Raw genomic sequence first — 22458 nt, 5'->3', positions numbered from 1 at the left:
TTTCTGGGGATTCCTCTTTTCTTTTCATTGAGAGGTTGTTTCTGCATCTTACCATGTTGGATTCTTCTTGTTTGTTTTTGTTATTTGGATTTGTCTGCTTTGCCTTCCCACCTTTGTGGTATGAGATCCTTTATGGTAGATCTGGGGGTTTCAGTGGTGCAGTCTCTTTGATCTCCTGAGCCTGATGTTCTTGGGGTACCTTTTATATCGTTTGTTTATGCTGTTTGGTTATATTTCAGATTTTTTTGTTAGGATCTTCCTTCTGGCTTGTTGATTGAGAGTCACTCTATCCACTTTATCTCGAATTCTTTTGTGGAGATGCTGTTAAAAACATAAACACACAGCCCCAGCAGGAGACCCGCACCCTCAAAAATATCCCCCACCCTCTATCCTGCTATCGTCAACCAACGAGCCAGTATTAATATAAATGTAGAGAGATTAGAGCTTTTACACTATAGGAAGAATAGATAAGAGTTGTTTCAGTGAAGGAAAAATATGATTTTTGAGAGAGGGGATAATAGGTTAATAATAGTTGAGACTGTGCAAGGCAGTAGGTAATATTTACGTTGTATGTGAATAACTATAGAAAAAAAAGGGGGAAGAGTGCAGAATATATTAGGAAAGTGGAGTTATATAGTATTGGATTTATATAGTAGTTATATTCTATTTATTTAGAGTGAAAGGGAGGCTAAACTAGGCCCACAAACAAACAACAATTGAAGAAGAGGGATAAGAAGGAAAGATTATATAAAACAGATTAGAGATATAGTTTGTTTTTTTCCTCCTTCCTTCCCCTCCTCCCTCCTCCCCTCCTCTTTCAGGAAGAAAAGAAAAAGGAAAAAGGGAAAAAGAAAAAAAAAAGGAATGTTTTTACTCAGTTCAGCCTTCTTGTGTCGTCTTCTTTTTCTGCGTCCACAGCTGGTCTAATGTGATGGGTCAGAGATTCCTATTCCTTGCAGCAGCGGTGTGTGCGAGGTGGCCGGCAGGGCACAATGCAAGGCAGCCAAGAGCCCACCTCAGGTCTGCCACGCCGCGCTCCGGGAAAGCAGGCCACGTCGCGCTCTGGGGAAGCTGGCGAGGTGTTTTTTTCACTCGAGCATCAGTGCGCGCCCAAGGCGGCCGGGGAACTAAGCTCAGGTCTGCCGCGCCGCGCTCCGAGAAAGCCGGCTGCGCAGTGCTCCGGGAAAGCCGGCGAGGTGTTTGTTTGTTTGTTTGTTTGTTTTTCGCTTGAGTGCCAGTGTGCACCCAAGTGGCTGGGGAGCTAGCCTCAGGCCTGCAGCGCCGTGTTCCGGGAGTTGGTCTTTTGCCTCTTAGGGCAGGGCCCCAGACACTTGTGCTCAGTAGATGTGAGTGTCTGTGAGTCACTGCTGCCCGCTGTTCCCACGCCGCAGCCGCCCACCGTTCCCGCACCTCCTGAGCGGCACGCGCAGAGCCTGGGCAAGTTCTCTGCGCTCCGGATTCTGGCCTGGTACTTCGGCCTGGCGCCCACTGGGCTAGCCAGGAGCGACTGCGCACAGTCTTCTGCGTGTCCAGTGGGCCCTCTGGAATGTTATTTAGCCTTAAAAGGAAGGAAATTTTAACACATGGGTGAACCTTGAGGACATTATACTCAGTGAAGTATGTCAGTCACAGAAGGACAAATACGGTATGATTCCACTCACAGGAAGTCCCTAGAAGAGTCAGAACCATAGATACAGAGAGTAGATGGTGGTGGGTGCCAGAGGCCAGGGGATAGCAGTGGGCATTTAGTATTTAATGGAGACAAGTTTCAGTTTGGGAGGATCAGAAAGTTCCAGAGGTGGTGGTGGGATGGTTGTACAATAATGTGAATGTACTTATGCCACTGAACTGTACCCTTAAAAATATTTAAGATGTCAAATTCTATGCTACGTGTATTTTGCCACAATTAAAAAAAATGTGGTTTCATGTTGCGTTAACCACAGTCAACAGCCACAGAGAGAAGTGGCTACCATATTGGACAGGCAGTGCACCGATGAACAGCCTTTCTGTCATCGCAGAAAGTTCCATCAGACAGGCTGCTCATATGTGAATGTGGCTTCAGGGGACACTCCTTTCCCTGCGTACAGTTGGTGGGGTCTGCTCATTGTGCACTGCAGCTACCACAAAGCCTGAGGATTTTGGTGTCCAAGTCATGTTTCAAGCCATGCAGGGAGTGAGTGAAGAGAGCACCTCCAAGGACAGGTTCTGCTGTGGGTGGCTGAGGTCTGTCCAGCCAAAGGGAAGCCATCCGTTCATGCCAGTCTGGGAAGGGAGGGCTGGTGATTGAGGCCCAGGTCAGTTGCCAAGGGACGGAAATGGAGGAGTAATTAGGAAGTGATGAGTAGTGAGACATGGGGCAGGGGAAGGGGGTGTGTAACCAGCTGGAAGAAGAAGCCAGGAAAGAGTCCAGCCTTCTGCTCTGGTCAGTTTGGCTCAGTCCATTGGGCGTCGTCTGTGAAATGAAAGGTCACTGGTTCAATTCCAAATAAATAAATAAATAAATCATAAAATAAATAGAGAGAGAGAGAGAAGGAAGGAAGGAAGGAAGGAAGGAAGGAAGAATCCAGCCTTCTGTGGGTGGACAAGTTTAGTTGTATTGAACAAGAAATGTCTTCCAGCCACCACATCCATTCCCTGCCCACCATCCACAGAACCTCCTCTTTCCTGCCCATCTGTTCTCTCCTTCAGGTGGCAGCAGGAAGGTTACCTCACCTCCAGCACATGCATGTTGCATATCCAGTTACACATTTGTGTGTTTGAATAACTAATATGCTTTCTTCATGTCGGGGTACCTGTCCCGCAGATTCCTGATGTGGATGAAATGACTGACTCAGAGGCGAAATGTCTGAGGAAAGAGAAGTGGGGGAGTGCCTCTTGGTAGAGGACACTGCCGGACCTTTCCTGGGTCCGAGTTTTTATTAGGTTGGCTGTGGGCAGCCCCTCTCCTAACTATCTTTAGCAAGGACAAAGAGAAATATGAATTAACATGTAGTAATAAGCAGTTCAGACTTTCAGGGCCAGAGTACATTGCAAAAGTTTAGACTGCACTCCTGGAGTTAGACATTCCATTGATATAGATTTGGAGTTACACAAAGCAGAGCAGGCAGAGCAGGCTTTACTAGTTTCAAAGAGCACATTGCATTCTTATCTTTTTCCCTAAGACCCTTTGGAGAGTGGGAATGGTTGTGCAGGAATTGGAGCATGCTAACCAAGTTGTCCTTAAGATTTATGGGCCCATATGTTGGTCCTGGCTCAAAGTAGCGGTCACAGTTTTTAATACCATATAGACTGGTCTCCTACACTTCATGACACTGTGCTCCTGAAGGCAGGGTCTGTGGCCCTGCAGTAGCCTCAGTATCTAGATCAGTGTGAGCAAGTGTCTGTTGAAGCAATAAGTGACAATTGGGCAATTTGCTTAACCTTCTTGTGCCTGTTTCCCAGTGTGTAAAATATATCTGTTTATACCAGTACTGTGGCTGTGTGCTGGAGCCGATTGTTTAGTGTTCAGGAAATTTGTGAACTAGTTGTTAAACAAGCTTTTATTAAAAGTTAAGTAACATAAACTTAAAATTAATAAAAGTATGCTACAAACAAAGGCAATACATACTCAAAACTCACTGCATCCTAATGACCTCACTACGATTTTCTTTAAGTAGTCTCTTCTTATCCATAGTTTCTCTTTCCTGACCTGTGGTCTGGAAATATTATGGAAAATTCCAGAATTCAGCAATTCATAAATTTTAAATTGTGCACTATTCTGAGTAGCATGAAATCTCTTGCCATCCCATTCAGTCCCTCCTGAGACATGACTCATCCATTTTCCCAGCGTCTCTACCATCTACATGTTCCCTGCCTGTGACTCACGTAGCAGCGGCTCAGTTATCAGATTGACTGTCATGGATTGACTGTCATGGTATCTCGGCGCTTATGCTCAAGTGACCCTATTTTACTGCATAATGCCACATTCGTATAATTTTTATTACAATATATTGTTATAATTCTATTTTATTAGTTATTGTTAATCTCTCGCTATGCCTAATTTATAAATTAAACTTCATCATTGGTATGTATGTACAGGAAAAAACATCATATCTGTAGATTGGGTACTATTTGAGATTTCAGGCATCCATGGCAATCTTGCAATGAATCCCTCACAGATAAGGGGGGACAACTTTATTAATGCTTTTGAGGTTATTTGCCACCATTGTACCTAATGGTGGAAATACTATTTCTGCTGTGGTACCATGTATCTCTCACCAGCTCCATGTTCAGTAACTTTAGGTTGGTGATATTTACACTATGGAAATTGTCAGATCCTCTCTGTCTCCCTCTTCAAAGTGGTATTTAAGCATTTAAAACACACCACTTGTTTGGGGACTTAAATGAGTTCAAGCTTTTGTTAATGGTTTTGTGCCTGGGGCGCACACAGCACTTGCCATAGAGGTGAGGCAGTTGTTATTGTTTTGTTTGGCTTGCACTCTCTAGTCCAGTATTACTGTCTGTGCAGAGTGGAATCGGGCAAGCCATTAACCAGCTGTTTTCTTTCTCTCTCCAGTTTGCCCAACCATCTGTAAGTCACATGGCTGCACTGCCGAGGGCCTCTGCTGCCACGGCGAGTGTCTGGGCAACTGCTCTGAGCCTGATGACCCCACCAAGTGTGTGGCCTGCCGCAACTTCTACCTGGATGGCAGGTGCGTGGAGACCTGCCCGCCCCTGTACTATCACTTCCAAGACTGGCGCTGTGTGAACTTCAGCTTCTGCCAGGACCTGCACAATGCATGCAAGAACTCACGCAGGCCAGGCTGCCACCAGTATGTCATTCACAACAACAAGTGCATCCCTGAATGTCCCTCTGGGTACACGATGAATTCCAGCAAGTGAGTTCTGGGTATGGGTCCTGGGGGCGGGAGCAGCAAAGAGGGGAAGAGACATGGGGCTGGTGATGGTGGTGCTGCCTGTGCTGTGAAAGCTATGACAAAGCAGAATCCATTGCTGTGGTGATGGGGGTGGGGGATGGGGATGGGCTTGGGCCTCCTGCATGCCATTGCCACCTCTTGGCCTCTGCAGCATGAGTTGATAAACTATGTCTGTAAAGGGCCAGAGAGTAAGTATTTTTGGCATCTTGCGCATGATTTTTAAAGCTTTCTGTGGTTAGCTTTGGGAATAGAAGGCATACAGGCAGAGGTCCTTTGTTTTCCATAGACTCCTTCACATTTACAGGACTGTTTCCACAGCTGTGACTTCCCAACTATTACACCCAAAAGGGAGCTCAGGTATTTTATGTTTCTTCTGATCTGGAGCTGGATAGTGTGCTGAAATCAGCCCACAGCATAAGATGGAAGATTCAGTTCTTCATTATTCTCGGGGCTTTGTTGTACTTTGAAGCACAATGCCATGAAACCATGGCACTATTTGGGTGTGGAAGAGCAGGGTTTTCTTTCTTTGTTGTGAGTAAGATGGTCTATACACATTGCAGACTTTTTGTTCATGTTGTTAGCTTCTTAGACGAGCTATTTTGGTTTCTTAGGGCTGTAACCAGGTTTAAAAAATCTGTTTGCTGGTTTTTGTGTTGCAGGTTTGGGGGAAAAAAAAAAAAACCTCCACAAAACAACACAAAAACAAATTAGAAACAGATTCATGCCAAGGGGCCTGGAGCTGACCTGCTTACGTAAAAAATCTTCCTCTTTATACTTGAGAATTAGCCAAACAAGAATGTCTTGGTGGGAAATTTTATTTCGCTGGGTGGGGAGAGTGGGAAAAACAATCTTTATTTCAGTTCTTATGAGTGTGTTTTTGAGTGTTTGTGAAACCTGCAAGTACAACATGTCTTATTAGTTTTTGACAAAAGCCTGTCATGTGGCCTTATTGACCAAAAATAGGCAACTATAAATCACTTTGCATGCCAGACAGAACTATTTTTTGCTTTTGGGGGGCTAGTTTATCAGTAAGGTTGGGAAAATGACCATATTCATTTTGATTCATTTCTGTTTATTTTAAAATTAACGTCTTCTCGTGAGATATTCGTTTTAAAGACATTGGTTTTAAATACAAGACTTTTGCTCTTCACCATAACTGAGACTTGAGGAGCAGAACAGCATCCTTCAAAGTTCTCCAGATGGTGTGGGGCCCCAGAATGCAAGCCGTGGGGAATAGACGCATGTCCTGCGATGCTGGTTGCCTTTGCCGAGTGAGCAGGGGCAAAGTGAGCGATGCTTAGTAAGACTCATTGTGGCACAATAGAAGTTTTATTAAAAAATGAATCCTTTTCCTTCTGAAGATTTTGTTTTATTTTATGAAAGACATTAGTCCTGGTGCATTTCCTAGTGTGGTTTTATATCAAATAGGACCAGGTATACTCTCTTCCATTCTTGTGGCTGATCCGGGAAATGGTTCTTGGTGTTTCCAGAGCAGAGGTCTGGGGCACACGTGGAGTTACGGGGTCACTCCCAGATGCCTGGTGGGAGTGGTGCGTGCTCTTCACTGAGATGAGGAGGACTTGGTATTTGGGGGGCAGGGGGTTTAAGTGTGTGGTGGGTGCAGGGTGTTCCTGTTCCCTCCCCCTAGAAGGCTTTGCCCCTTGATCCTTGCATGGCTGGCTTCTTCTTGTCATCCAGGTCACACCTTTCAAGTCACTGTCTCCGAGATTCCTTCCCTGTCTGACCACCTTGTCTGAATTAGCCATCCAGTGGCTCTTTGGCACATCACCTAGTTTTAATTCTTCTCATGCCTTATACCACTAGCTGATTTTGTAGTTGTTAGTTTATTAATGTTCCCCAACTCCACCATACACTTTACTAGGGTATCAGTTAGCTCCTACTGCAAAGCAAACCAGCCCAAGACTCATTTATGATTTCTAATGCTTGACAGGTGGTTTGTCTGGCATGGGCAGCGTTAGCCCTGACTGAAGGCATTGGATAGCCTCTCACATCTTAGATCGGCTGCTGAGGCCTCTCTCCATCCTGGCAGCCAGGAAGGGCATGCTCCAATGTGCAAGTGCTTTTTAAGACTCTGCTGGCATCACATTTGCCTATGTCCCATTGGCTAAAGCAGTTCAACTGGCCAAGCCAAAATTCACTGGATGAGGAAATAGACCCTACTTCTTGAAAAGAATGTGTGGCCATTTGTAATGTCCCACAGGGAAAATCACTGGTTTTGTTCACTCTTGTGTGCTTGTGGCTTAGAGCAGGCATTGACAGTGGGCCAGAGAATAAATGTTTTTAGCTCTGAAGGCCATGTGGTCTCTGCTGCAGTTGCTCTGCCCTTGGTGTGAAGACAGCCATGGATGACCCACAAATCAATGGGTGTGGCTATATATAACATTATTTACAAAATCAGGTGGCCAGCTGGACTTGGCACGTAGACCGTAGTTTTTGAATCCCTGACTTATGTGACTTATGTGTCACCTGTCACATAAGTGTTCAGTGAATAGTTGTAGAACCAACAAAAGGACCCAATAGGTGTAGCAAAATGACTCAAACATTTGGTCATGATTCTGCTTCTACTCCAGCTGCTCTGACACCAACTGGGTGCACTGCAATACAATTTGACACTAACCTCTTTTGAGTTAGTATCAAACCACAGGTTAAGACTGTACTCCACAAGACTGCCCCCACTTCTGACACTAGCCACACTTTGGGGTCCTTAGGCTACTTAAACTTTTGATCAATTGGCTATAAATTTGGGGATTCCCACAAACCCTTGTGTTCAATAATTTGCTAGAAGCACTCATAGAACTAAAATAAAGCTGTACTGCTCTGTGGGTCCCAAGCCTACTGATAGTAGCCCCCTCAGTTAGGAATGCCCATCATGCACACACCACTTGCAGCAATCTGCATAGGCATTGCCCCCACCAGGACTCCTGTTTGTGGCTGGGTTGGCGCTCATGGTTCTGATTATGATCACAGGACACACTTCAGAAAGAAACCATCAGGGAACTTTGACGAACACATTTATTACTCATAGATTCTGGAGGGTATATGGTATGCCCAAATGCCACAGAGCCAGGTCTTGGGCGGAGAGAAAGAAAGGGGGAATGGGAAGGACGGGGCGGGGGGGGAGGAACCTGGGGCTCAGCCTATAATAGGGTCTGAGGAGGGCCATCTAAAGTTTCCTGGGTTCTCTCTCTTTTTTAATTAAAATTTTTTTTTTATTTAATTTAGAGAGGCAGGGAGAGATCAATTTGTTGTTCCACCTTTCTATGCATTCATTGGTTGATTTCTGGGTTCTCTCTTTATTGTCAAATTTAAAGCCTAAGAGCAGGAATTAGGGTCCAGTAAGGGAGAAGCACGGTTATCCAAGTGATCAGTTATCTAGGTGATCCAGGGCTTTCTGCAAGAGGGACCTTCATGGGTGGAAGGAGCCTGATTCCATATCTGGTTGTTTTACTGGTAGCTGAGTCATAATGCTGCTGTTGTGTTTATTCAAGACAGATGTCTTCTGAAGTGGATGTCTTGGCATCAGGAAGCTTAATGTGAGGCATACATTCCATGCATTTACAATTGCAGCTATGTTACTAAGGATGCTTGCAGGGTGAGGTTCTGGAGTGTCCCTGACATGGAGCTCCCATGCCTTCCTGGAACCAGGGACATCATCCTCCCAGCATGTCGATGTGTTCATCAGGCAGAAAAGTCCATTGAGTTTTTACTGGGTTTTCATTACATAGTTGTGATCCATTGAATCCTTGGCCAAGTGATGGAACTCCATCTTCAGCCCCCTCCTCTCTCCTGAGGACAAGTGGCTAAAAGACCCAGCTTCTAATAATGTATTTGGTTTTTCTGGTGACCAGCTCCATCCTGAAGTTATGTAGGAACCACCACAGGCCACTTTGTTAGTGTAACACAGATGCTCCTAGCACTCAGGAAATTCCAAGAGCTTTTGAAGCTCTGTGCCAGGACTTTAGACAAAGACCAACTATGTTCTTTAGTTTACCAGCATCACAAAGATCATGCTGAAGAATTTAATATATAGGCATGTGAACATAATAGTAGCAATGGTACCACTAATAAAAAGTGATCACTATAGCAATGACAAATACATTTTCTTTTCTATGGACCAAGTGCTTTAGGTGGTACATATCATTTAGTCTACATTTTGAGGGTGAGTACTGTCATTCCCCCCATTTCCCAGATGAGGAAACAGAGACTTTGAGAAATTAATAATTGGTAATGTTGAGGTTGTATGTAACAGAACCCCAACTCAAACTGGCTGAAGCAAGGTTAAAGGAGTTTATTGGTGCCTATAACCAAAAATTTTAGGAAATAGCTTCAGATACAGCTGAATCCAGGAGTTCAAGTGATGTACACAATCACTTTCTTTTCCATTTTTGGTTTATTTCTCTCTCTATTGGTTCTGTTCTCAGACAGCCTCTCCCCAACTTCTTATCCCATGCAAACAATATAGCAACATCCTCATAGATACCCCAGAAGGAGGACAATTTCTCCTTCTAGGAAGCTTTAGCAAATGGTGACTGCGCTGACTTGGTATGTGTCCACCTCTGAGCCCTTGAGATGGAAAATGGTGCCCAGCCTTGCCTGGATCCTGTGTCCTGCCTGGACCTGGGAGAGCTATGCCAACAACAACTGATCAGCACAGAGACCCCATGCAGGGGAAAGGGAGGTTTCCCAAAGGACTCCTGGGGACTCTAAATTTGAGGGCATCAGCCTGCAGGCAGGCGAAGTCAGTCTATTCCCAGTTACCCTTCATTAGATGTGGGTTACTGTTATAACCCACCCTGGCTGGTTTGGCTCAGTGGATTGAGCGTCGGCCTGCGAGCTAAGTGTCGCTGGTTCGATCTTCCAGTCAGGGCACATCAGAGAAGGAAAACTCTGACTCCAAAAAACCTCCGCTGCCTTGCGGCATACCTCTTCAGGGGGGAGTAAACCCCGACAGAAAATCTGGAGCCTGAGTCCCTAAGGCGGTTTGACGTTGTAGTCAACACCGGCAACTCCTGCGGTGCACCTGAAGCCAAGCTGTATTGACTCCGTCTTTCCCTTGGATCCTTCAGCTGCGAAGAGAGTGGGGGTCTGATGCATGGGCAACAGCAGACCCTCCATATCACCCTGCCCAGGCTCTGTAGCTTCATCGCAAGATGTCGATTCAACACGGGAGGAGACAGATACTGTGTCACTCCCGAGTCGGACTGCACAACCATTCTCGGCGGTGCAGATAGACTCTTAAGAAGCTACACCATCGTCTCTCGAGACGGACAGCTGCCGACGACTGTTATAACCATGGTCATATCAAACCCCACACAGAACAAATATCCTGTCTTGAAGTGACAGCATGAACTTTGCCACAATGGGGTGACAGTACCAGCTCTGCCACTTTGGCATAATAGCAAAGTGAGTCCCATGTAAGGCCCATCAGCTTGTCATCATCCCAGCACCGTGATAACTCCAGGAGTCCCATCAATTGGGTGTAATAGTGTGAGTCCTGTCCCCATGGGGTGCAACGTGAATCGTCTCAGTCTGAAGTACAGCATGAACCCTGTCATGTTGGGGAAGAAGTATTAGTCCCCTGAGCAATGCTGTGGGACCCACTGCTGCAGATAAACAGGACAAGCCTGCCATTTTAGACAGTGGTTTCTACCTGGGGCAATTTGCCATTCTCTTTCCAGCGGACAATGTCTGGAGACATTTTTGGCAGTCATTCCTTGGGTGGGGATGCTATTGGGAATCAGTGGGTAAAGCCCAGGAATGCTGCTTAATATGCTGAACGCACAGGACAGCCCCCATGACAGTGAATCCTCGGGCCCTGGATGTTGACAGTGCTGTGGGTGTAGTGCCTGCTTCAGTGTGATGGTGGCAGTCCCCTTGTTTGGGGCTCTGTGCAACATGCTGTCTGTGTGTGTAGACCCTGACCTCTTCCACTTTTTCCTCAGCTTGGTGTGCACTCCATGTCTGGGCCCCTGTCCCAAGGTCTGTCACCTTTTAGAAGGCGAGAAGACCATCGACTCAGTGACATCTGCCCAGGAGCTCCGAGGCTGCACTGTCATCAATGGGAGCCTTATCATCAACATTCGAGGGGGCAGTGAGTGCTGGGGGCATTACCTGCTGGGGTCCAGGATCCCTGGGAGAGGAGAGGGAAAATGGTCTAGGCTTTGCTTCCTGCTTCTTAAGTAATTTAAAAACCATCCTGAGTGGTTCACTGATCATTGGAGCCACCTAGCCATTAGCTTCCAAACCTGAAATTCACAGCTCCATTCTGTCCCACTCTTCTCATGGAGAAGAGATTCTGAATTTCCACATTGGTAGCTGGAACATCAGGAATTTGTGTTTTTTTAAGAACATTTTTTATCCTCACCCAAAGATTTTTTCATTGCTTGTAGAGAGAGAGGAAGGTGTAGAGAGAGAGACAGAGACAGAGACATTGATGTGTGAGAGAAACATCAATTGTTTGCCTCCTGTATGCGCCCCAATCGGCGATGGAACCTGCAACCTATGAATGTACCCTGACTGAGAATTGAACATGCAGCCTTCTAGTGTACAAGACAATGCTCCAACTAATTGAGCCACACCATCAAGGGCAGGAATTTGCGTTTTTAACAAGCAACAACATTCTCTATTGCAGATCTGGGGATCGTGTTTCCAGAAATAACATTGCAGGCAAATAAATAAATAAATAAATAAATACATAATAAATTCCTCTATTTATTCAGCAAACATTTGCAAGCTGTTTACAGTGAACAAGGCAGAGTCTTTGCATGATGGATCTTGCAAATAAGCAGATCAATTTATGATGTAAACTCAGGTAGTGCTGCCACTATGAAGGGAAACAAAGTGAGATAATGGAGAGAAGTGGGTAGGCAATATTTTCTTGTAAAGGGGCATGTAATGTTCAGCTTTGTAGGCCAGAGGGTGTCTGTCATAATTATTCAACTCTGCCCTTGTAGGGAACATGTGAACAAATGGGCATGGCTCTGTGCCAATAAAATTTTATTTACGAGTCAGTGGCTCAAGTTTGCAAACCTCTGTAACAGAATAAAAGGTTGCTATTTTAGAAGGGTTTCTTGTCAGAGAAGCCATGTTTTGAGTTGGTGGTAGAACAAACCAAGCACATAGGTGGGAGAGGGATGTTCTGGGCAGAGGAGGCAGCAGGCAAAGTCCTGAGGTGGGAGTGCAACTGGTCTGCTGAGGGGACAGTGCAGGGGTCCACGTGGCTGGAACAGGGAGAGCAGGGTAAGAGATGAGGGACTTGCCAACCCCATAGTAAGGACTTTGAATTGTATTTTAATTAAGTCTGATTTATTTTGAGCAGGATATGCCAGCATGTAACTTAATTCCTTACTATTGGAAATTCAGGGAAGATTAAAATATTTCTGTAAAACTCACTGGATATTCTCTCCTTTCCTTAGACAACCTGGCAGCTGAGCTAGAAGCCAACCTCGGCCTCATTGAAGAAATTTCAGGGTATCTGAAAATCCGCCGCTCCTATGCTCTTGTGTCACTTTCCTTCTTCCGGAAGCTACGTCTGATTCGGGGGGATACCTTGGAAATTGGGTATGTGGGCCTGGTTTTGTAGCTATGGCTTGAGCAGTAATTAGGAAGTTTGTAAGTTATGAAAGGTTAAAGGTTTTTCTTCAAGACATGATGAATAGATAAAGAAAATGTGGTGTGTGTGTGTGTGTGTAACATTAGTTAGGCATATTATTCATAAAAGAGAATGAAATGCTGCCATTTGTCACAATATGGATGGGCCTAGAGGGTGTTGTGCTAAGGGAAACAAACCAGACAGAGAAAAATAAATACTGTAAGATCTCACTTATATGTAGACTCTAAAAAACCGCCAAGATCATAGATAGAGAAAACAGATTGATGGTTGTCAGAGGCAGGGTTGGAGATTCAGGGGTGGATGGGCGAAATGGATGAAGGTGGTCAAAAGGTGCAAACTTCCAGTTATAAAATAAGTCCTGGGGACATAATGTGTAGTATATATTTAAAAGTTGCTGAGAGTGGGTATTAAAAGTTCTCATCACAAGGAAAAATATTTTTTAACTATGTGAGATGATGAGTGAGATGATGATGTTAGTGAAACTTAGTGTTGTAATAATTTTATAATACATGTGTGAAATTATTATATTGTACACCTAAAACTAATTAATGTTAGATGTCAATTATATTACAATAAAACTGGGGGAAAAATAGAAAAATGTAGGGATTTTCTATTGTGATATAATTGACATATAACATATTAGTTTCAGGTTACAACATAATGGTTCTGTATTTGTATACATTGTGAAACAATCACCACAGTAAGTCTAGTTAACATCCATCACTGTACATAGCTACAAGAAAATTACTTTTCCTTATGATAAGGACCTTTAAGACCTATTGAAATATTCAGGGCAGTGTTTTTAGCCATAGTCACCATGCTGTAACTTACGGGTTTTTAAAGCCAAAAAAACATCTATTAGGAGAATGTCCCTGGAGAACTTTGAGAGGAAGAAATGTGTGTAGGAACGTGTCTTAAGATCCAGCCAATGAAAGTGATACCTGTTTTACAGTCTCTGTTGGAAGTCACAGGGGGGACAGCCTAACTTTGTGCCCTTCCAGGGCACTAGCTGGAATTAAACAGGGCATCTGGCTCTCTGGACTTCACTGTGAGTTGGAGTGCAAGCCTGACCAGGATCCTTCAATTGTTGCATCCAGGACCTTCTTTTGTCCTGGCCCTGTTGATATTGACTGCACTTGTTCCTCTATGAAATCTCATCTCCTCTGTTCCACAGGTTCTATCCCCCCAAGATACGCTGCTGGCCTTCTGTATCTCTTCCTCATTCCTCTCTCAGCTCCCCTTTGAGAGTTGGTGTCCTTGGTTCCCAGACTCAGCCATCTCTCTAGTGATCTCTAGTGCTGAGACCTTCAGCTCTGGCTTACCCCCAAGCCTGTCCTTAGTCAGGTGACCCTACAGGAACCTCAAAATCAGCACATATAAAATGAGACTCCCCTTTTTGCCCCAGTTGTCCTTTATTTCTCAGATTTGTTCCTCTTAAAGTTGCACTAACCCTATTTCAGTTAGTGAAACAACAGAAACCCAGACTAACCATATTTCACGCAGATTGAGATGAACTCCTGGGCCAGAAGTCTGAGGAAGGCCATCCAAAATTGCCATCAAGGAAAGGACCCTGGCTTTTTTCATCTTTGTGTTCCTCATGGTCACAAGATGACTCCCTCACCCCCAACCTTATGTCTATAGAACCAACAGGGAAAGAGGAAAGGGACAAAGGTGTATGCCAATTGAGACTCTTTAAAAAGATCTTACCTGGAACCTCCTACACTCTTACCCTCAACACTGATTTCTGTTTATATCTCCTTGGCCAGAACTGGGTCATGTGGCTGCTCCTAGCTTCAAGGGAGTCTGGGGGAGTGAATATTTGCCTTTTTTAGTCTGTACAGTAGAAGAAGGCAAGGGAAAAGAGGGAATGATCATGGCTTTCAGGAAGCCAGTCCACAGAATTGTTTAGACTACCTTGAGTTACTCAACAGCTCATGCTGATTTTTCTGCCATAAAACTGCTTTTTTGTTGATGTTCAGACCTTCTATTTGTATTATTCCAATGATCTCCTAGCTGGGTATCCTAGAACTATAGACCAGTGCTGTCCAACAGAAATATAATGCAGGTTGTATATGTGACTTGAAATGTTCTAGTAGCCACATTTAAAAAACTTTAAAAGAAACAGGTGAAATGAATTTCAGTAACGCATTTTACTCAACCCATGACATCTAAAATGCCATCTCAACTTGGAACCAATATAAGCAATTACAAAAAAGAGCCTTTACACTCTGTTTTTGCATGCTAAGTCTTCAAAATTTGTTTTTTCACTTCCAGTACAGTTCAGAATGGCCACATTTCAAGTGCTCAATAGGCTAGAGGTGGCTAGTGGCTTCTGGATTGTACAACACAGACCTAGATGCTTTGCTTCTCCCATCCATCATTCTGCTGGTGGTCCACTAATAGCTGTAAGGCACAGGTCTAAGCAAGATATTGAGTTGTTATAAAATCTTCAATGGCTCTCTCTGCTTATCAAAGAAGGTCATGTGTTCTTAGTCTTGGTCTGGTATGCAGTATACTAGAGGGTGTGGCTCATTGCAGCTTTCCAGTCTTGTTTCCTGTCACCGGTTGGCCAGAGCAGGCTACTTTGCTCTTCCTTGAGCCCAGCTCAGGTGCCTCTTGTCTTCATTCTTTCCTCTCTATGAAACCCATATCTCAAATCCATCACAGTCTTACTCTTTCCCCAAAAGATGGAGCTCAGACACCTTCCTGGCCATGAATGCTCCCTCAACTTCCCTTGCCTCTTCTATCCCCCATTCAACACTTACCGAGTTTGTGATAAGCAAGGGGTTAGGGCTGGGTATATAATGGTGAATAAGATCAACTCCAGCTATGGCTCTGCCATCTTGGAGTTGGAGATTATAAGCTGATAAATGACTAAGTATGTGTGTTTCCATAGGAACTACTCCTTCTATGCCTTGGACAACCAGAACCTAAGACAGCTGTGGGACTGGAGCAAGCACAACCTTACCATCACTCAGGGGAAACTCTTCTTCCACTATAATCCAAAACTCTGCTTGTCAGAAATTCACAAGATGGAAGAAGTTTCAGGAACAAAGGGGCGCCAGGAGAGGAATGACATTGCCCTGAAGACCAATGGGGACCAGGCGTCCTGTAAGTGGTGATACCCTTGGTACTTCTGGCCTGTGGACCAGATAGTTTGTCTTCCCTTCCTTTCACTTATCACACTGGCCCTCAGAGATTATCAATGTCCCCAAAGTGAGCTTAAACAATTCTGTGTGATAGGCTTTCTGAAATACTGAGGACAGGTGTATATGTTGTCTGTCTACTGCACCAGATACAGTTCCAGATACTAGAAGATGCCACATAACCATTGGGTTAATGAATGAACAATTGAATGACACCTCTTTATATATGGCTTTGGCTCAAATGCTACAGCAGGTCCTGCAGTTGCAACAGCTGGCGACTGTCAGCCAACTAAAGTCCTGTGATAGGTTCCCTCTTGAGGAGATATCTGAGCATTGGGCTACAGGGATTCCATAATACCATCATGCATAGTTGATTCCTTCTGGGGAGGAAGAGTAAGGTTGGGGTGGAGCATAAGGGAAGTTTTGCATTCTAGGCAGAGGAAATTACCCTTTCCAAGGCCTTAGAGAGCCAAAGAATTGTCTGTCCAAGGTATAATGATCTGTCCAGTAACTAAATTCACCTGTGCTCCTTTGCGCTGGAGTTACATCTTCTGACATATCAGGCTTGAAAGTCCATGTGCATGACAATATTGTGTCAGGACTCTTTAACTATTAGCCTGTTGTTCTTTTTGCATTGGTGCCAACTGCTGTTATTCAGTTGAGCATCTGGCCAGGTAATTGGCTGGCAGTAGGGGCCAACTTCCATGAGCAGTTCTTCCCTTCAAATACTGAGTGATGTGGTTGATATTCCCTCTTCATGGACATTCTTGGGAGTGTAGGATCATTGCTTTAGGCTGAAACAAATTATGAAATACTAATACTGCTTTTTTGAAAACAAAACTTTTCTAGGTGAAAATGAATTGCTTAAATTTTCTTATATTCGGACATCTTTTGACAAGATCTTGCTGAGATGGGAGCCATACTGGCCCCCTGACTTCCGAGACCTACTGGGGTTCATGCTCTTCTACAAAGAGGCGTAAGTAGAGAGTGAAGATATGTTGGTGTTATGTGTGTGCTCCTTGTTCTCCTCTGAGGCACCTCTCTTATCTCCTTCCTACTTGTGGAAAAACCAGTAATTAAAGCAGACAGGTTTCATTTGGAGGTCCAGGTTGGCCAATTTCTTATAGCAATACTCCATTTTGACTTTTATATGTGCATCTCACCAGATACCCTCAATGAAAAGTTGTTCATTGTAGTTAATAGTTTTTAAAATTTTCATTTTTTGCCCATTTTGTATTTTTTTAACATTAAAAAAATTGCGGCAGGGAGATCCTAGATGGCAGTAGAGTAGTTGGATGCTCCACTCACTGTCTCCCAGGATCAAACTAGAATTACAATGAACATACGGAGACCCCAATCTGAAAAAACCATCTGAAGACTAGCTGAAGTCTTATAACCAAGGGTTTACAGAAGAAGCCACATCAGGACAGGAAGGAAGGGCAGAGATGAGAAAAGGGCTGGCCCCACTCCCATGGATGGCAGTTGAGATCCTGGAGGGATATCTCAGCTGCAGAGTTCTCTGTGAAAAGCATGGGGTCTCAACTCCAAGCCAGTCACCCCAGCCCAGAGCACCAGAGCTTGGAAGAGATGTCCACATAATATCTGACTTTGAAAATAAGTAGGGATTCCTTTTTTTTTTTTAAGATTTTATTTTTAGAGAGAGGAGAAGGGAGGGGGAGGGAGAAAGAGAGGGAGAGAAACATCAGTGTTTAGTTGCCTCATGCATGCCCCCAACTGGGGACCTGGCCTGCAACCCAGGCATGTGCCCTGATTGGGAATCGAACCGGTGACCCTTTGGTTTGCAGGCCAGCAGTCAATGCACTGAGCCACACCAGCCAGGGTGAAAATAAGTGGGGATTCTGTCTGCTAGAGACACAGGTATCTGTTCAAAGGGCCGAAATCTCATTCATAGCCACTCACTTGGCTTTGGCAGAGGGAGGGTGGAGTGGAGTTGAGTCACCTGAGGACAGATGGGGGTTTGTGGCTCTGGGGAGAAAGCTAAAGAGACAACTGCCAGGATCCCTGTGTTGTGTCCCATTCCCAAATCACAGATGCCATCTTTCTTGGGTGGAACACTGCCCTCCATGCAGCGTCAGCCTGGGAAAATGCAATAGCCTCATTCTCTGGAGTCCCTGTCATCCACCCCTGCTGAGCTTGGGCCCTGCTGAGTAGTCAAATGCCTGGACCAGGGTGTAGAGGTCTGAACAGACTCAGGGGCATCAGTGACTGAATTGTGTGGCTTTGGGTGGGGCCATCCCCCTTACTTTCCTGTGAACCTGACTGGTGGTGCATCCTTTACATAGGAGATCCACTAGCCCCACTCCTGGCTCCTGGTGGCTACGCCCTATGTCTGGACAGAATCTGTGACAGCCTGAATTGTGTGGCTCTGGGGTGGGAGCCACGACCCTCAACTTCCTCCAAGTCTGACAGACATCTCTATCTCACAGGAGATCTACTAGCCCCATCCTCTTGACTCCCCCCTGCTGAGCTTGGACATACTCTGGACAGACTAAGTTGTGTGGCTCTGATATGGGGGACATTTTTTTTTTGCATGTGCCCAAATTATGTAGAAACCTGCCATTCATAGGGCCAAATCTTGATGTGCTTGGGTTTGATAAACTCTGCTGGCCTCATCAAGATTACTCCCTAGACCTGTCACACCACAAAGGTGTTTAAGCACCCAGCAGATGGCAGCTAGACTAGGTATACCCTGGGACATTCGCTGAGTGGCCTCAGACGTAGTACTGGCACCAAGTTTGAACCTGTTTCAACCTGGCGAAGACCTCTTGTCCCTACCTGGTGACTAATGGCGAATTTACCTTAGGGAACTTGACTATAGGCAGTGACTGAGTGTAGCAGGCAGTGGCAGGCAGAGGCAGATCTAAGGTTTTATTGGGACTTTTGCTGACCTGCCCCCGGGCCCAGTGCTGGCAAAAGCTAGCTTTGGTGCACAGGCAGGTCCTACCCACACATACTGAGGCCTAACAGAAACAGCAACAAACTTCAAATTGCTTTGTAGCATCAGAAACGTTGCCCAGGGCCAATAATAGGCAGTGTCTGACATTGGACTGCCCCAGAGTCCAACCCAAGATGTTGCAGAACCAACGTATCCAGTGGACAGCTTCAGAAAACATCAGAGCAGGATCCAATTAGCTTAACAAGAAGCATATCCAAAGGGAGATCTCAGTAGGCAAAGGACCCTACAGAGCTGAATTCTGCTTTGAGTGGTCTGCACCCACCCTGCAGCTTGTACATTGTAGTCAAGGTCAATCCTTACAGTCAGCCAGCATGAGGGTCAATCTCATGCATGAATGGGCCAACAGCAATCAAAACTCAATTACAACAGGAGGGCCCGCAAAACCCCCACAAGGGACATTCTTGGATCACCGAGGCAAGGTGATCAAGGAGACCATGCCACTGAGTCTCTAAGGACACCTACGACATAAGGCCACCACGAAGACTGAGAGTCATAGCAGATCTATTTAACACACAGAAACAAACACTTAAGAGGCAGCCAAAATGGGGAGAGAAAGAAACATGCCTCAAATGAAAGAAGAAATTTTCAGAAAAAAAGCTAAATTAAATGGGGTCAAACTATATCAGATATAGAGTTCAAAAAAATGGTTAAAGGGATGCTCAAGGAACTTAGTGAGAATTACAAGAGCATGAAAAAGGATATAGAAACCATAAAAAGAGACCAATCACAAATGAATACAATATTTGAAATGAAGACTACACTAGAAGGAACAAACCGTAGGTTGGATGAAGCAGAGGATAGAATCAGTGATTTGGAAGACAGGTAGCAGAGCAGCAAAAGGAAAAAAGAATTTAAAAAGTGAGGATAGTTTAAGGGACCTTCGGGGCAACGTGAAGATAATAGCATCTGCATCATTGGGATATGAGAAGGACAAGAAAGAGAGCAAGGGATTGAGAACTTATCTGAAGAAATAATGACTGAAAATTTCCCTAACCTGGTGAAGAAAAAAGACACACAAATTCAGAGTCCCAAATAAGATGAACCCAAGGAGTTCCACACCAAGACACATCAGAATTAAAATGGCAAAGGTTAAAGACAAAGAATCTTAAAAGCAGCAGTTAGTTGCCTCTAAGGAGGCTCCCGTAAGACTGTCAACTGATTTCTCAACAGAATCACTTCAGGCCAGAAGGGATTGGCATGAAATAATCAAAGTGATGAAAATCTAGGACTTACAACCAAAACTACATCACCTAACAAGGCTATCATTTAAAAGTAAAGGAGAAATAAAGGGCTTCCCAGATAAGAGAAAGCTAAAGGAGTTTGTTACCACCAAAGCAGTATTACAAGAAATGTTAAAAGTATCCTTTAAGAAGAAAAGGAGGGAGGGGAAGGAGACAGAGGAAAAGGAGGAGGAGGAGGAGAAGAAAAGAGGAATAAAGTTAAAACAATAAAATGACAATAAATACGTACCTATCAATAATTGCTTTCACTGTAAATGGCTTAAAAACTCCAATCAAAAGACAGATGGTAGCTGAATGGATAAGGAAACACAACCCATATATACACTGCCTCCAAGAGACCCATCTCAGAACAAAAGATGCACACACATAGACATTTCATGCCTATGGAAATGAAAGGAAAAAAAAAAAAAAGCCCAGGTAGCAATCTTATGTCTAACAAAATGAACTTTAAAACAAGTTATAGTAAGAAACAAAGGACACTATATAATGACAAAGGGAAAAATCCAACAAGAGGCTATAACACTAGTAAACACTTATGCTCATCACATTGGAACACCTAAATATTTGTGTAAAGCAAACCTTGACGGACATAAAGGGAGAGATCAAAGGTAATACAGTCATAGTAGGAGATTTTAACACCCAATTGATATCAATAGATTGATCTTCCAGACAGAAAATCAACAAGGAGACAGTGGCCTTAAATGACACACTCGATCAGGTGGATTTAATTGCTGTCTTTACAGCATTTCAACCCAAAGAAGCAGAATGAATATACATTGTTTCAAGTGCACATGTAACATTTCTAGGATAGACTATATGATAGGAAACAAAACAAGGCTCAATAAATTTAAGAAGATTGACTTCTGGCCAAGATGGAGACATAGGTAGACACACTCCTTCCACAATCATAAAGAAGGATTACATCTACCTCAAAACAAAAAACAATCAGAACTACCAGAAAACTGAACTGCATGAAAGTCCAACAAACAAAGATATAAAGAGACAAGACTCATCCAGGTAGGTAGGAGGGACGGAGCCAGAGTGGAGAGGATGTGGTATGGCACCAGCAAGGCAGTGGCTGTGGCTGGCTGTTGGAAAGAGCAGTCCCATTTTAAAAGCCAAGAGGGACACCTGGGGAGTGATTCCAGTACCAGGCCTGACCGTGCAGCTCACGGTTCCAGCGCCAGGAAAATAAAGCCACATTGCTTTTGGCTATGAAAACCAGTGGAGGTTGGGGTGAAGGAAGAAACTGCTCATCTCTCATGAGAGTCTGTTTAGAGAACCCTTGGTCCTAGAATACCCACAAACCCACCCACTCTGGGAACGATAACCAGGGCAACAGCTACAGGGGCACCTGCTGCATACCCGAAGGGGTAAAGTGACGGGAAAAGGGGTGAGTGCTGACCAAGTGGCATTGTTCCCTCTCTGACCACTCCCCCACATACAATGCTGCAAGGTGGTGAAACGTGTTGCTCTGCACTGACAAATACCTAAGTTTCTGCCCCTTACAACATAACAGGTGTAACAGCTCTACCTGATACTCAGAGGCAAAAACAGGAGGCTGTCAAGTTGAGGAGACAGAGAGGTATGGTTCCAAAGAGGGAGCAGATGAAGGCTCCAGTGGGAGAACTAAGCAAGGAGAAGATAGCCAACCTAACAGACATAGAGTTCAAAACACTGGTGATAATGATGCTCACAGACTTGACAGACATGATTGAGTGTGGGAAACACATGAGGGGAGATGTGAAGGCTATATGTGAAATGAAGAAAAATCCATATGAAACCAATGGTGAAGGGAAGGAAGCTGGAGTTCAAATAAACGATTTGGAACATAAGGAAGAAATAAAAAGTCAACCATTATAGAATGAAGAAACAAGAATTGAAAAAATCAAGGAGAGGCTTAGGAACTTGTGGGCCAACTTTAAATGTACCAACATCCAAATCATAGGGATGCCAGAAGGAGAAGAGGAAGAGCAAGAAATTGAAAGCTTATTTGAAAAAATAATGAAAGAAAACTTTTCTAATTTGGTGAAGGAAATAGACACACAAGTCCAGGAAGCATAGAGAATCCCAAACAAACTAGACCCAAAAGGGACCACACCAACACACATCATAATTAAAATGCTAAAGGTTAAAGAGAGAATCTTAAAAGCAGCAAGAGAAAAGAAGAGAGTTACCTACAAAGGAGTTCCCATAAGACTGTCAGATGATTTTTTAAAAGAAACTTTGCAGGCAAGAAGGGACTGGCAAGAAGTATTTAAGGTGATGAGTAGCAAGGACCTACAACCAAGATTACCCTATCCAGCAAAGCTATCATTTAGAATGCAAGGGCAGATAAAGTGCTTCCCAGACAAGGTAAGCTAAAGAAGTTCATCATCACCAAGCCCTTATTATATGAAATGTTAAAGGGACACATTTAAGAAAAAGATCAAAACTATGAACAGTAAAATGACAAGAAACTCATAACTATCAACAAATGAATCAGAAAAAAAAAAACCCTAAGCGAACAACTAGAACAGAAACAGAACCATAGATATGGAGATCA

At 44.2% G+C, this 22458-nt stretch overlaps 1 protein-coding gene across 4 annotated transcripts in view; it reads left to right on the top strand.

The window, feature by feature from the left end:
* Nucleotides 1–22458, top strand: part of INSR (insulin receptor) — a 195038-nt gene that overhangs the window by 112495 nt on the left and 60085 nt on the right. For all 4 annotated transcript variants that reach the window (XM_090290392.1, XM_090290391.1, XM_090290390.1 and 1 more), the window contains exons 3-7: nt 4556–4877; nt 10880–11028; nt 12353–12497; nt 15446–15660; nt 16545–16671. In XM_090290392.1, the coding sequence (XP_090146518.1) occupies nt 4556–4877; nt 10880–11028; nt 12353–12497; nt 15446–15660; nt 16545–16671 (958 nt within the window). The remainder of the gene's footprint in view (nt 1–4555; nt 4878–10879; nt 11029–12352; nt 12498–15445; nt 15661–16544; nt 16672–22458) is intronic.

This window comes from Furipterus horrens, unplaced genomic scaffold (assembly GCF_987537825.1).
Source record: "Furipterus horrens unplaced genomic scaffold, mFurHor1.1.pri manual_scaffold_10, whole genome shotgun sequence".
Classification (NCBI taxonomy): domain Eukaryota; kingdom Metazoa; phylum Chordata; class Mammalia; order Chiroptera; family Furipteridae; genus Furipterus; species Furipterus horrens.
Note: the sequence above shows the minus strand (reverse complement) of the source record. Positions and strands in the feature narration are given on the sequence as shown.